The sequence below is a fragment of the Ictidomys tridecemlineatus genome, chromosome 11, assembly GCF_052094955.1.
Source record: "Ictidomys tridecemlineatus isolate mIctTri1 chromosome 11, mIctTri1.hap1, whole genome shotgun sequence".
NCBI classification, from domain to species: domain Eukaryota; kingdom Metazoa; phylum Chordata; class Mammalia; order Rodentia; family Sciuridae; genus Ictidomys; species Ictidomys tridecemlineatus.
The window spans coordinates 574,673-587,685 of NC_135487.1; the positions used below are offsets into that span (position 1 = coordinate 574,673).

Consider the following 13,013-nt stretch of genomic DNA (forward strand, 5'->3'; position numbering starts at 1 on the left):
TCACACCATGACAAAGTTCTTTGCCCGTTTTTGTTGTTGGGCTGTAAGAGTTCTTTGTATATTCTGGAAAACACACTCTTACTGGCAATACGATTGTCAGACTTTTCCCCCTTTCTACGGGTATCTCTCCTCAGGTGTTTTTGATTTGCTTGTTTGTATGGTGCCAGTCTCACTCTCTCAATAGTGTCCTTTGAGGCATGTAAGTTTATGATGTTTTATTTGTGGTCCTAGGGATTGAACCCAGGGCCTTGCACATGCTAGGGAAGGGCTCGGGCACTGAGCTACATCCCAGCCCTTTTTATTTTATTTTGAGACAGGGTCTGGCTGTTGCCCAGGCAACTGGTCCTTTATAGCCCAAGATGCTTGTTAGATATCTGGGTAGAGAAGTAGGCACAGGTAGCGGTGTTGGGGCCTGGAGGGCCACCAGCCTGCAGGGGCATGTGGTGGGAGTACAGGTAGCCAAGTCCTATCCTGAGACTGTCAGTATAATCCCAGCAGCTCAGGAGGCTGAGGCAGGGGGATTGCACATTCAAAGTCAGCCTCTGCAACTTAGCAAGGCCCTAAGAACCTTAGTGAGACCCTTTTTGGAAATAAAAAATAAAACAAAAAGTTCAGTGGTTAAGTGCCCCTGGGCTCAATCCCCGGTACCAAAAAGAAAAAGACAGGGAAAAAAGAGGGGCTGGGAAAGGGGCTCCAAAGGTGGGTGGGCAAGAGGACTTGGATGGGTGGAGGGCTGCCCGGCCCAGGGAAGGTGTGCAGGCTACACCTGGGCCACCTCGACTGGCCATGGGGAGAGGTGAGGCAAAGGGGAATGGGTAAGGGGGAGGCCTTCTTGGGGTCCTGGAGGTGACTTGTCTTGGTCTTGGGGAGTCCATGCTGTATAAGGTCAGGGCTTCCCAGGCTGAAGGTGTGGGCTGGGAGGCCGGACAGAGGGCTACCCTGGGCTTGGCACAGCCAGGATGATCCCTGGGAGAGGGGCAAGGACTTACCATCCTTGTGGGTCACTATGGCCAGGGTACCAAGGAACCCAACATAGGATGGGTCTCAGGCAGCAACCCAGGGAGCTGTGGAGTCCGGAGCTGGGCCGGGAAGTGGTGGAGTGCAACATGTGAACCCAGCCAGGAAGCAGGAAGGGCTGGGCACCAGGGGTGAGCTGGCTTCACGCAGGCCGCAGGCCGGCTGAGAGGGCTGGGCAGAGGGCGCCAGAGGAGGAAGACAGTGGCCTCTGCCTGGGCCCGCCCTCTCCTGCTTCCTTCCTGGATTCCTGTTATATCTGTCCATGGAGCAGGGACCCCCTCCTCACCCACAAGCTGTTGGTGGGAAGAGGGGTGATGGGTGTGCTGCTGTCTGGAGGGCTGCACCCAGTCCTGCTGGCCCTGGCTCCCATCCAGCACCCGGTGCCAGGTATCAGGCCAGTCTTCAGACAGGGAGTAGGAAGGGCTCGTCCTTCCCCTTGGCCCCCTTCCCTGTCCCCTCCCTGCCTCTGGAATGGGGTGCTTCCTTGCCCCTGTGCCTGCTGTCCTGGCCCTGTGTGGGCTCGGCCCGTCAGCCCTGTGGAGTTATCCCTGACTAGGCCCGAAGCTCAGCCCTGGCACCTTCTGCGGTGGAGTTGGGCACTCAGGGCCCCAGCACAGGCCCTGGGCTGGGAGTGGGAGGGCCATCCAGGCCAACAGCCCTGTGCTCACGAGAACCACTCGGGCCACAACCCTCCGTGACATGACTGTCCTTGGGGGAACTTGGGTCTGAAGAGGCAGCTTCCTCCTGGGAGTGCCTCTGGGGCCTGAGGGCTGTTTGTCTAAGATCTTGTCCCTGAAGCCCAGGGCACCAGCCACCTGAGGGATGATGCAAGGTGTTTCCAAAAGGTGCAATGGGGGGGTGGGGAGCAGGGCCTACAGCAGGGCACAGACCCCAGTGGTGGTGGGCCGTGGGGCCTGAGATGGAAGAGGAATCAGAGGAATGTGACCCCAGCCAGCAGGGATGCACCGTGGAGCTCGCAGGCCTGGGGAGGCTGGGCAAGTGGGTGCTGGGCGTTTTGGAAACAGCAGGTGTGACCAGGCACATGGGGAAGCTGCCTGGAGCCAGGGTCCCTGGAGACTCTCACTGTGACATCCCTCTGAGTCAGGCTGGGACTTGTTGCATGCCCCCTGGGACCCCTCCTGCCCCGACCTGCCCCTTGGGGTCCCCTGGGGGTGGGTCTACCTGCTGATCAGACTTGTACAATTCTTCTGTCCTAACTCTTTGCCCTTCCTTCAGCTTCTGGGGTCAGGAGGGTCATTGCTCCTGACCTCTGAGACACTGTGGAGAGGAAGCCACCCACTGCAGAGGGTGGTTGGAGGGGGGGTTCAAGTCAACCCTGACCAGGAGCTCCTGGGGCACTGCCAAGGCCAGTCATGCCTGCCAGTCCCTGCTGCACCCCCTGCCCACTACAGTTTGTGGGGGTTGCTTCAGGCCAGGGCTGGGCAGAGAAGCCAGGTATTACCAGTCCCCATTGGCCAGGGGCTTGCCTCCTCCAGTCTGTTTGTCCTGTGTGAAGATGAGGGCAGGACAGGACAGATGCCCTGGTAGGCACGGAGGTCCCTGCTCCCTCTGAGGGTGGGGGTCGAGGTGGAGCACACTGGACCCTATGCTGCAGAGTAGTGTGTGGAAGCACTTGATGCATTTGGACAAAATGACCCAGGTTTGTCACAGTCAAGAAGACTGAAGGGAACAGGATGAGCCCCCAGCCCACAAATACCCTTGAGGGCGCCAAGGAGCAGGAGCACAGGTCTGCAGGCTGGCCTACTGCAGGCTCACAAGGGGCATCGGGACCCTCAAGTGGTACCCGGCTGGGTGCGGGCCTGCCTGGCTCCCCTGGCGGAAATGCGGGCCCACAGGGCAAGGAGGGCTGCTTGGGGATGGAGGCGCTTTGGGGATAGCCTGGCTCCTGCGAGGACCTGCGGGGCCTGGACGTTTAGAGTCGAGTGGCATCCGTGGACCGGGTGTCTGCCCTCGGAACTAGAGCTGTGGTCGCTCTCCAGGAGGGTAAAAGGGACATTTGTATCTAGCTTTGTTCCTGCAATTGTAGGAACCCGAAAGAGAGACTTTAAAAGGAGCGTTTTGAAACCGGGAACAGAATGCGGCGCCGGGAGATGGCAAAGCTCGCACTGCCGCGGGCTCTGCGCCCCAACCCGGCCGCGCTCCAAGCCCAGGCAGGCGGCCTCAAAGGCCAGGTCGGTGCCGCCCGGCCCTCGGGCGCCGCCTGGTGGGCTCTCACGGAGCAAACGCCGGGCGGCCCTGCTTCCAGGCCGAGTGACACGGCGGGGCCAGCAAAGAGCAGGGGCGGGCCGCAGCCGAGTGCCGGGGCGGGGACGGGGACCGTGCGGGGCCAGCAAAGAGCAGGGGCGGGCCGCAGCGAGTTCCGGGGCGGGGCCAGCAAAGAGCAGGGGCGGGCCGCAGCCGAGTGCCGGGGCGGGGACGGGGACCGTGCGGGGCCAGCAAAGAGCAGGGGCGGGCCGCAGCGAGTTCCGGGGCGGGGCCAGCAAAGAGCAGGGGCGGGCCGCAGCCGAGTGCCGGGGCGGGGACGGGGACCGTGCGGGGCCAGCAAAGAGCAGGGGCGGGCCGCAGCCGAGTGCCGGGGCGAGGCCGGGGCGGGGCCGGGGCGGGGCCAGCAAAGAGCAGGGGCGGGCCGCAGCCGAGTGCCGGGGCGGGGCCGGGGTGGGGCCGGGGCGGGGCCGGCAGTGAGCAGGGGCGGGCCGCAGCGAGTTCCGGGGCGGGGCGGGGGCGGGGCCGGCAGTGAGCGGCAGGCGGGCCGCGACCTCCCAGACCGCCGCCGGTGCCCTGGAGGCTCTGGCTGGCAAGCTGCCTTCGCTGCCCAGTCCATGTAGATCTTGGAAATCGAGAAACCCCCTAGAGCTGCTTTAGTTTTCATTTTGATTAATTAATTTTGTTGTGGGACATGGGGATTGAACCTAGGGGTGCTCTATCATCCCTTTTTATTTTATTTCGAGACAAGGTCTTGCTAAATTGCCCAAGCTGGCCTGGACCTTGCCATCTTCCTGCTTCAGCCTTCCTAATAGCTGGGATTACAGGCATTCTCTCCTTGGCCAAATCCTTTGCCTGTTTTAATAGTTGTTGTTAAGTTGTAGAAGCTCTTTATATATTCTGGATATTAGTATTTTATAGGATAAATGATTTGCCCATATATATTCTCCCAGTTTTGTAGGTGGCCTTTCCAGCCTATTTATGGTGTCCTTTGATACAAAGTGGATTTTATTTTGTACTTGGGTTATAATCCAAAGCTACTTGATTCATATTGTTGCCCAAATGGTACCAGCTTTGGACATTAGGAGCTCTTTCATGCAGGTGGATTAACTTTTTTCTTTTTCTGGTTCTGGGGATTGAGCCCAGGGCCTTGTTCAGGCTAGGCAGGTGGTCTACCACTGAGCTACACCCCCACCCCTTTTACAGTTTATTTTGAAGCATTTGGGCTGTGTTGTTCAGGCTGGCCCTGAGCTAGAGTTCTGCTTCACCTCCTGAGTAAGTAGGATCACTGGTGTGTGGCAGTAACCCTACTTGCTCAGTAGTAGGTGAGCCTGGTCTGCATGCCCTTTTGTGGCATTACCTATGTTTTCTATGCTGTTTATCTTTTAATCTTTCGCACATGACCGTGGGTTTCTTGGTGGCACAGGTGTGCATGAAGAATGGACTTGGATCCTCTCCTTCCCAGTGCTCCCCTGCTCCGTCCTCCCTCCGGCTTAGGCGGCTGTCTTTGTTTCTTTCTCCCTTCCTGGGCTCTATTAGATTTTCTTTTTCCTGAATGGAGATCTGTGGCCCTCTCCCGAGCAGCACTGGGATCTGTAACTCACGTCCTCTCCTATTTTGGGTTGGTTTGGGGGTTTGGAGTTTAGGTTCCCCTTTGTTTGTACACTCCTTGTCCAGGCTGGGCTCCCCACAAGCAGATCCTGGGGTGAGGACTCAGTTTTTCTGGGAAATTCCAGGAAGCCATATGGGGAGCTGAAGGTGGAAGGGAAGGAGAGTCCGGGGCTGAGCCAGTGAGGTAAGAAGGTAGGCAGGGCCCCCCACGCTGCGACCTGGCTTGTGGTTGCCAAGGAAGCCTCATTGTTGGTAACAGAAGCTGCTCCCTCAGCTCAATCCACAACAGCTAAACTACAGAACCAACCTAGGTGCCCTTCTGTGGATGCATGGATAAAGAAAATGTAGTACATACAAACAATGGAATATTGCTCTGCCATGAAGAAGAATGAAATCATGACATCTCCTCGTAAATGGATGGAACTGGAGAATATCATGCTACGTGAAATAAGCCAGTCCCCAAAACCCAAAGGCTGAATGTTCTCTCTGATATGTGGATGCTAACTCACAATGGGGTGGGAATACGGAAGAATAGAAAAACTTTGGACTAGACAAAGGGGAACAAAGGGAAAGGAGGTGGAATGGGAGTAGGAAAGGTAGTAGAATGAACCAGACATTACTATCCATGTTCACATATGATTCCACAACCGCTGTGATTATACATCATGTACAACCACAAGAATGAGAAGTCATATGTTGTACATGTACAATATGTCAAAATGTGTTCTACTGCCATGTATAACTAATAAGAGCAAATAATTTTTAAAAAATCTGCTGGTGCCTGTTGGTATGCGGGTGTGCATGCAGAATCCCACTCCCATGTGCTGTCCAGGTGCGTGACGCTGTGTGGGCAGCTCAGTCCCCGCCGGGTGGTATAGCAGCTTAACCTTCTTTGCCAGCCGACAGCTACCAGGGTGGGCTCAGGGGGACTGATGTTGTTCCAGCTCTGGGAGGGCATCAGCTCTTCAGGGAGAGGCAAGCAATCAGAGGGGCCTGGGGATCAATCCATGGGGGACAGCCACCTGGATGCCCCACCAAGACCTGACCTTGACCTTGGGTCCCACGCCAGCGGAAGCCACGGGTAGGGCTCTCCTGCTCTCCCCTCCTGCAGGAGGTGGAGGCAGAGAAACTGTGACCAGGCGGCCCCTGACGCACTTGGCTCCCAGCGCTCAGGAATTTCCCTCCCCTGACCATTTGGAGCACTGCTGGGCAGCAGCCTTCTGACCACCTCCCCTACGTCCCAGCTCACCCCCAGTGACAAAAGCAACATGCCCAGGGCCCCTGCCTCAGCTGGGCATCCAGAGTGGATTCCAGTGCCAGGCCTTGTCACCACTCTGGCTCCCCGAAGCCAATCCAAGATGGAGTTTGGGACAGAAACCGGGTGTCAGGGCTGGACACTGCAGCAGGAAGAGGAGGAGGACTGGGCAGAGGGAGCCTCTCGCCAGCCCCGAGGGATGTCAGATTCCCCCTGGGACTTCAGTGTCCCCTCCTAGCGTGGACTGCAGGTGAGGTGGGTTTGCAGCAGTGGCCGCTCTGGAGGGCTGGGTGGTCCTTGTGGGTCTTATCACTGGAGACCCCGGAGATGAGATGATATCTGTGTCTCCCCTCTTCTCCAGGAAGGGGTCACGGTCTCCTGCCCCGGGAAGCACCAGGGCCAGGGAAGGCCAGGCTCTTGTTGCTGCGTATACAAACCACCTACTCTGGCCTGTCTGCAGGTTCAGGTGCCCATGACTCTGTCCACACCTGTCCAGAGAATGCATGGAATGCCCTGTGCCCGGAGCACACTGTTCCTGAGATGTCACAGACTACTCTCGGGGAGCCGTTCCCACCCCATGGTGACCTCCCATGTGAAATTCTCCAGAGAGACAGGAGGATGTGTATGCATATGTACATACTCATGTCTCCCTTTCTTTCTGGTAGTGATGGGGATGTAACCCAGGTCTTAATGCATGCTTGGAAAGCACTCTGCCACTGAGCCACACCACCAGCCTTTTAATGTTATTTGGGGACAGGGCCTCACTAAGTTACTGAGGCTGGCCTTGAACTTGCAAGCCTCCTTCCTCAGACTCCTGAGTTACTGGGATTACAGCTGTGTGCTGTCCCGCCCCACTGGGATGAACCTCGAGGACATAATTAACTCTTAAGTGAAATACGCCAGAAACAAAATGAGAAATTGCAGTCTGATTCCACATACTCGAGCTCTTTCAAATAGTCAGACTGTTAGAATCGAAAGTTGGGTGCTGGGGCTGGGGGAGGGACCTCGGAGAGGGAGGACAGGGGCGCTGTTCAAGGGGAACAGAGGTTCTGTTTTGCAAGATGAGAGTTCTAGAGACCTCTGGCACTACAGGGTGCACACATTAATACTACTGTATTGTGCACCTCAAAATGGTTAAAGGATGAAATCCCAGCTACTTGGGAGGCTGCGGTAGGAGGATGACAAGTCCAGCCTGGGCAACTGGAGGAGATCTTATCTCAAAAACCAAAAGTCCTGGGGATGTAGCTCTGTGGAAAGTGCCCCTGGGTTCAATCCCCAGTACCGGGGGAAAAAAAGGTTAAATGGTGTTTTAGTTGTTCTAGGGTTTTTCTGTTCTTTCTTCGGTGATCAGAAGAGACACAAGACAGAAGATATCTGATTTCTCGCAGTGGCCACACGGCCTGCCTGGAGGCCACACAGAGGTGAGGTGGGAGAGGGCAGGAAGGTGAGGACCTGTGGCCTCTGCCCTGGCCGGGTGTGCTGCTGGCTCCGAGGCAGCCAGGGGAAAGGTGGGGTGCTGCCTCAGCTCCGACTTGGCGCCAGGGGTGCAGCTGAGCCTGGATTATAAGGCCACTGAGACGTCTGGGGCCTTCCGTGCTGCAGCCTAGGGGCGTACGGGTCTCGGGGTCCATAGGCTAAGCCTGTGGTCCGTGGCTGTGAGCCACAGGCAGGAGGCAGTCGCTGGGTGTGACTGTCCAGGCCCACAAGGACATGGTCTCTAACTTGCTGGCTTAGACCCGGACCTCAAACCCTGCGCTTGGATCTGGGTGCTGTGGCTCACCACATCCTGTGTTGTTGGGAAAGGTGTTCGATGCACACAGCCCGCCGCCTCCAGGGGGAAACAGGGCCAGAATGCGGCCAAAGTGAAGGATCAGGATCCCACTCCACCCCCCAGACCCAGAGCCGGGTTCTCTTCCAGTCCTGCCCTGAGCTCAGCCATGAGATGCCCCTATGGTCAGCACAAATCTTTCAGCATCAACAGCTGGCCTGGAGCCCAACAGGGAGCACCCTGCGGCCTTGGAGGTTCTGGCAGGCAGAGGAGGGAACTAGGTGGGGCCTGTCATGACTGTCCCTGAGGGCCAGCCCAAGAGGGACGGGAGGGGCACCGTAGCCTGCTAGGCTCTGGTCTGCACTTGAAAACCTGAGGGCTGTGGCCAGGACCCTGGCTGGCTGGGGCAGAGAGGATCTAGGCTGGGCTTTGGGGCTAGCACTGCTGTGTGGTGGTTCAGTAGACCTGGGTGGGAGGAGCTGGCACACTTCTGGGGAGGGAGCAGGCGGGAGCAGAGGTCTGTGCGCCACTCTGGCGCCTGGGCACATGGCTCCCAAGGGAGCCAGCTTTGCTGTTCTGAGTGGAAGGCAGGTCAGGTTTCCTCAAGAAACCTCAGAATAGCCCCTGGCTGCCGAGGAAGCCTGGCCCTGCCTCCCAGCAGCAGTCGGTCCCCAGGCCGGCTGCCCAGGCCACCTGGGCTCACGTTCAGCAGTCTCCTCCCTGAACTGCCACTCAGCCTGGCTTGTGCAGGCGGCTGGGGTCCGGGTGCCCTGACTCCACCAACCTGTCTTTGGGAAGTCTGGGCCTGTGGGGGTGGAAGGCATCTAGGCGAGGCCCGTCAGGGGCCTTTCACAACAAGTCTCACAAATAGGTGACACCAGCCTCGCAAGAGGGTCCCCAGAACACAGGAAAGCCAGCTCTGGGGGTGGCCAACCTCTGGGGGGACCTCCTAGGAGGCTGCACCATGAAGAGGAAACAGCATCAGGGCCCCGCAGCTGGCCAGTGCCTCTCTGTCCTGTGCTTGTCTCTGGCATGCATCTTAGGGTAAGGGGATGCCCAGGCCAAGGAGACCAGGAAGGGGCCTGTGGGGAAGGGCTGAGCTGTCCCAAAATAGGGCCGGTAGGATCTCCACCCATAAAAGGCTTCTGGAGCCTGGACCCCAGGGACCCCAGGCAGCTAAAACGCAGCTGCCGCCACTGGCCGCGTGCTCTGCCCACAGGTTTGCTGTGCCAGTGTTGCGTTGCTCTCCTGACCAGCCACAGACATGGTAAGGCTGCTCCAGCAGCAGAGAGCCACTGGGCGACTGGGTGGCCGAGCCCGAGCTGGGCAGCCTGCAGTGGGGAGGGGGCTGGGGTGGGCCTCTGGGCCAGGAGAATGGCTAGAGGGGGCCTGGAGGTAGAAGGGCCTCTCCGGAGCCTGAGGAGCGGCTTGGGGAAGGGGCTGAGGAGCGGGCAGAGGCCGAGACTCTGCCACAACACTGCCCTGTGTCTTTGTGCCCCACCAAAACCCTTGCTGAAGGTTCACCCAGGACCACTGCTGCAGGGGCTGGCAGAGGGGCTGGCAGAGGGGACTGGCAGAGGGGCTGGCAGAGGGGCTGGCAGAGAGGCTGGCAGAGGGGCTGGCAGAGGGGCTGGCAGAGGGGCTGGCAGAGGGACTGGCAGAGGGGCTGGATGCTAGACTTTCCCCAGGACTCATCCTCAAGCTACCCCTGGGGCTCTGGCTGCAGGCTGGCCTTCACCTGGTCTGGTTGGGCTCCTCCCTACACTGTTGCCCAGTGCCCTTTACCTGGTCTCACCTGGTGTCCACTGCCTTGGCCTAGGTCTGGCCCACGGCTTCTCTGCAGCCTTGCTGTTTCCCTCCTGGCTCACCTGTGCCCTGGCTCCTGTGTGCCCACCTGGTCCCCTTACCTGAACCCTCTGCCTCACTTGTTCTTGTCCCTTTCAGAGCCCTGCTCACCCTGAAGCCCTTGCTCATCTAAGAGGCTTGCTCTGTGCTGGGGTGCGGGGGGGCGGGGGCTCCTTGTGTGTGTGTGTGTGTGTGTGTGGTGCTGGGGATTGAACCCCAGGGCCTGGTGCGAGCCAAGCACTGTACCAACTGAGTCACATCCCCAGCCCTGGAAGACCTCCTCTTTAAGCACATGGGTGCCCTGAAGGGTGGCCAGGTGCACACACCTGGACAGCGGGGCAAGAGAGCCCCTGGTGAGACTGGGTGCGGGTGTCCCCTGCAGACGGAGCGCCTGTCCGCTGAGCAGATCAAGGAATACAAGGGGGTCTTTGAGATGTTTGATGAGGAGGGCAACGGGGAGGTGAAGACCGGAGAGCTGGAGCGGCTCATGAGCCTGTTGGGCATCAACCCCACCAAGAGCGAACTGGCCTCCATGGCCAAGGACGTGGACAGAGACAGTGAGCTGGGGCCGGTGGCACAGGCGGGGTGCAGCCCCGGGTTGGTTCACATATGTGAGGAGTGGGGAGGAGGCAGAGCCACCGGAGGGGTGGAGTGGGGCCCAGCCCACCCCTTACTTGAGGGGGACGGGGGACGAACTTCTTGCAGACAAAGGCTTCTTCAACTGTGATGGTTTCTTGGCGCTGATGGGGATTTACCATGAGAAGGCCCAGAACCAGGAGGGAGAGCTGAGGGCAGCGTTCCGGGTCTTCGATAAGGAGAGCAAGGGCTACATCGACTGGAACACACTCAAGTAGGGTGGAGGGGTTGGACGGTGGGGTGGGCACAGGAGGGCACGGGCAGGGCCCTGGAGCGGCTCAGTGTGGGGGTCCGGCAGGTACGTGCTCATGAATGCAGGGGAGCCCCTCAACGAGGTGGAGGCTGAGCAGATGATGAAAGAGGCAGACAAGGACGGAGACGGGACCATCGACTATGAGGGTGAGTGGGGCAGGCCCTGGGCTGAGCGGCCAGGCCATCCAGGCTGCTGACCTGTGCCTCTGCCCCCAGAGTTCGTGGCCATGATGACCGGAGAGTCCTTCAAGCTGGTTCAGTAAGAGCAGCTGCTGTGGCTCTAGGAGGCCTGCCCAGGAGGCCATGGCCTGCCACTGCCTGCCCTGCCCCTCACTGTGTCAAATAAATGCTGCAATCTGACTCCTGTGTGCTTCACTGTCCCCAGCCTGGAGGGAGGGGTGGCCAGGGGGGTGGGTCTGGAGAAGCGTCTTCTAGGGCAGCCACAGGCACATGGCCCTGGTCACTTCTGGTGAGACACTTGACCTGTCTCTGAACAGCAGCCTAAAGGTCGATGGCTTCATGCTTGCCCTACCTGCCACACGGCGGGTAACTGCCTTGGGGCCCTCCTGAGCCCTGGGGTCCCAGAGCCCTTTCCATATAGGCAGAGACCGTTCAGACATAAATTTTATTCTCTCTCCAAAAAGCCATGGACACCACAGAGAGCCCTGAGTTCTCAAGCCTCAGGCCTCTAGGGACTCCTCCAGGATGAGGTCCTGATGGGGCCTGGCCAGGGGCTTGAGCTGAGCGCATCAACCCGCCCCCGGGGGTGGCTGACACAGGGCTGGCCGGCGGGCTGGCGGGCTGGCGTTCCAGGTCTGCAGCAGTGTGCTGGAGGGCTGACTGCTTCCCAGGGGAAAGCAGGATGGGGCAGACCTTGGCTCCCGCAGTCAGGACTCCAAGTGCTTTGGCTCTAGGAGAGCCCTTCTGCCTGCTTCAGGGGGCACCGGGACTACTGCTGGGCTGTTGAGCATCGGGGCTGGGCTCCTGGGGCCCTGGAGTGGTCTCTAGGCCCGAGGTCCCAGGAAGAGTTCCGGGTTTCTGGGAGGGGGCCGGCTCCTCTTCTCTGGGTTTTACCGTCTTGATGGCCTCCTCGTAGGAGGGTGGCAGCTCAGGTGCGTACAGGCTATAGGCAGGAGGGACCATGGAGTCAAGGTCTAGCTCCCCAAAGGGCAGGGGCAGCTGCATGCCCAGTGGGTACTGCACGGAGCTGTAGGCTGCAGGGAACCAGAATGCGTTTATGGAGGTGGGGTTGGCATTCACCACCCTAAGTCCCCACCCACTGCTGGCTGGTGGGCCACCAGGCACTCACAGGTCACAGTGCTATGCACAGGGCTGTCACTGTCCACAGGGATGACCGTGAGGTCGCAGGGCTGCCATACTGGGGGCAGGTGTGTCTGTGTGTGCACCTGCTTCCGGAGGCAGCAGAACCGGACACAGCTAGCGGTGACTCCACACAGCAGCAGCAGGAGGACAGCGAGCAGGATGAGCCTGGCAAGAGGAGCAAGGCCCACCACCAGACTGACCCTCGGCCAGCAGGCAGCTGCACCCTGGGGCCAACTGTGGCCCAGCCACCTAAGATGGGACAACAGGCAAAAAGAAACCCAGAGAATGTCTTTCCATGCCAGAGACCTCCCTGGCCAGGGCCAGACTGGAGAAACCCGCCTGCTCTGGCCGCCTGCTGCTGGGCCTGCCCTACTGTCTCTCCAGGGCTGGCCAGGGGTGGCCTTGGGCTCAATCCCAGGACACACTGTCCCCAGTCAACTGCACAATCCTGTGCCTTCTGGTGACTGTGTCCAGGCTTTGCTCTGAGCCCGCCCAGGGCCCTGAGCCTTGCACCAGCACCAGCAGAGGCGACTAGGAGCCGCGTGGGGTCTCCTGTTTCCAACAGGGTCTCTCCGGGAGGTGAACCATCTGACCAGCGGCTCTGAGCAGCGGCCTACTTACCCCACGTGCCACAGGCTGCTCCAGCGGGCCTGGGAAGGGCACCTGCAGGGACAGCAGCACCTGGAGCAGGTGGGCGCCGGCCCCCCGACGACCTCACCACCCAAACCTCCCCGCGGCGCGGGCCAGGCCCCGCCTCCCTCATCCCCACTCGGACTTACTGGTCCGAAGGGTCGCAGCTGCGGTCCGCGGAGCCCAGCGCCACCTGCGGGGACAGGGATGAGCCCAGGCGGGGCGTGGCAGAACGCAGTCCCACCCCGAGTGCCCGAATCTCACGCGCGGCCCAACCCACCTGCGGCAACGGCAGGAGCGGCAGCAGCAGCAGAATCCCACAGGCAGCAGGTGGCCCCGGGGCCATGCTCCGCGCTGACGCCGAGCCGCGCCTGGCTGGCTCCGGGTTTTACGAGGCCCCGCCCACCACGGCCCGCCCCTGCCTGGGATTGCTCCGCTCCGTGCGAGCCCCGC

At 59.9% G+C, this 13,013-nt stretch overlaps 2 protein-coding genes across 6 annotated transcripts; one reads left to right on the forward strand and one right to left on the reverse strand.

Annotated features, from left to right (window-relative positions):
- Positions 1-8,751: 8,751 nt before the first annotated feature.
- On the forward strand, positions 8,752-10,961 carry Calml6 (calmodulin like 6). 2 transcript variants are annotated; one of them, XM_005339234.4, is made up of 6 exons: positions 8,752-8,918; positions 9,094-9,141; positions 10,102-10,276; positions 10,425-10,569; positions 10,654-10,754; positions 10,824-10,961. In XM_005339234.4, the coding sequence occupies exons 2-6, from the start codon at positions 9,139-9,141 to the stop codon at positions 10,868-10,870; spliced, it is 471 nt and encodes a 156-aa protein (XP_005339291.1). In that variant the 5' UTR covers positions 8,752-8,918; positions 9,094-9,138; the 3' UTR covers positions 10,871-10,961. The 2 variants fall into 2 exon arrangements, with proteins under 2 accessions (XP_005339291.1, XP_077884000.1); XM_078027874.1 differs by lacking the exons at positions 8,752-8,918; positions 9,094-9,141 and having other exon boundaries at positions 9,937-10,276.
- Positions 10,962-11,218: 257 nt separating this feature from the next.
- Tmem52 (transmembrane protein 52) lies at positions 11,219-12,983 on the reverse strand. 4 transcript variants are annotated; one of them, XM_005339289.2, is made up of 5 exons: positions 12,841-12,983; positions 12,710-12,753; positions 12,552-12,593; positions 11,917-12,095; positions 11,219-11,821 (listed from the first exon to the last, which is right to left on the reverse strand). In XM_005339289.2, the coding sequence occupies exons 1-5, from the start codon at positions 12,904-12,906 to the stop codon at positions 11,541-11,543; spliced, it is 612 nt and encodes a 203-aa protein (XP_005339346.2). In that variant the 5' UTR covers positions 12,907-12,983; the 3' UTR covers positions 11,219-11,540. The 4 variants fall into 4 exon arrangements, with proteins under 4 accessions (XP_005339346.2, XP_077881152.1, XP_077881154.1 ...); XM_078025026.1 differs by having other exon boundaries at positions 11,917-12,179; XM_078025028.1 differs by lacking the exon at positions 12,552-12,593.
- Between the last annotated feature and the right edge of the window lie 30 nt (positions 12,984-13,013).

Excerpts from the sequence above, each read along its gene's own strand:
- Tmem52 (XM_078025026.1), bottom strand. The coding sequence starts at position 12,906 with ATGGCCCCGGGGCCACCTGCTGCCTGTGGGATTCTGCTGCTGCTGCCG. Across the intron at positions 12,754-12,840 it reads CGCTCCTGCCGTTGCCGCAG|GTGGCGCTGGGCTCCGCGGA; the intron begins GTGGGTTGGGCC and ends CTGTCCCCGCAG. Across the intron at positions 11,822-11,916 it reads TGTGCATAGCACTGTGACCT|CCTACAGCTCCGTGCAGTAC; the intron begins GTGAGTGCCTGG and ends GGTTCCCTGCAG.
- Calml6 (XM_078027874.1), top strand. The coding sequence starts at position 10,012 with ATGGGTGCCCTGAAGGGTGGCCAGGTGCACACACCTGGACAGCGGGGC. Across the intron at positions 10,277-10,424 it reads CAAGGACGTGGACAGAGACA|ACAAAGGCTTCTTCAACTGT; the intron begins GTGAGCTGGGGC and ends AACTTCTTGCAG. Across the intron at positions 10,755-10,823 it reads CGGGACCATCGACTATGAGG|AGTTCGTGGCCATGATGACC; the intron begins GTGAGTGGGGCA and ends CTCTGCCCCCAG.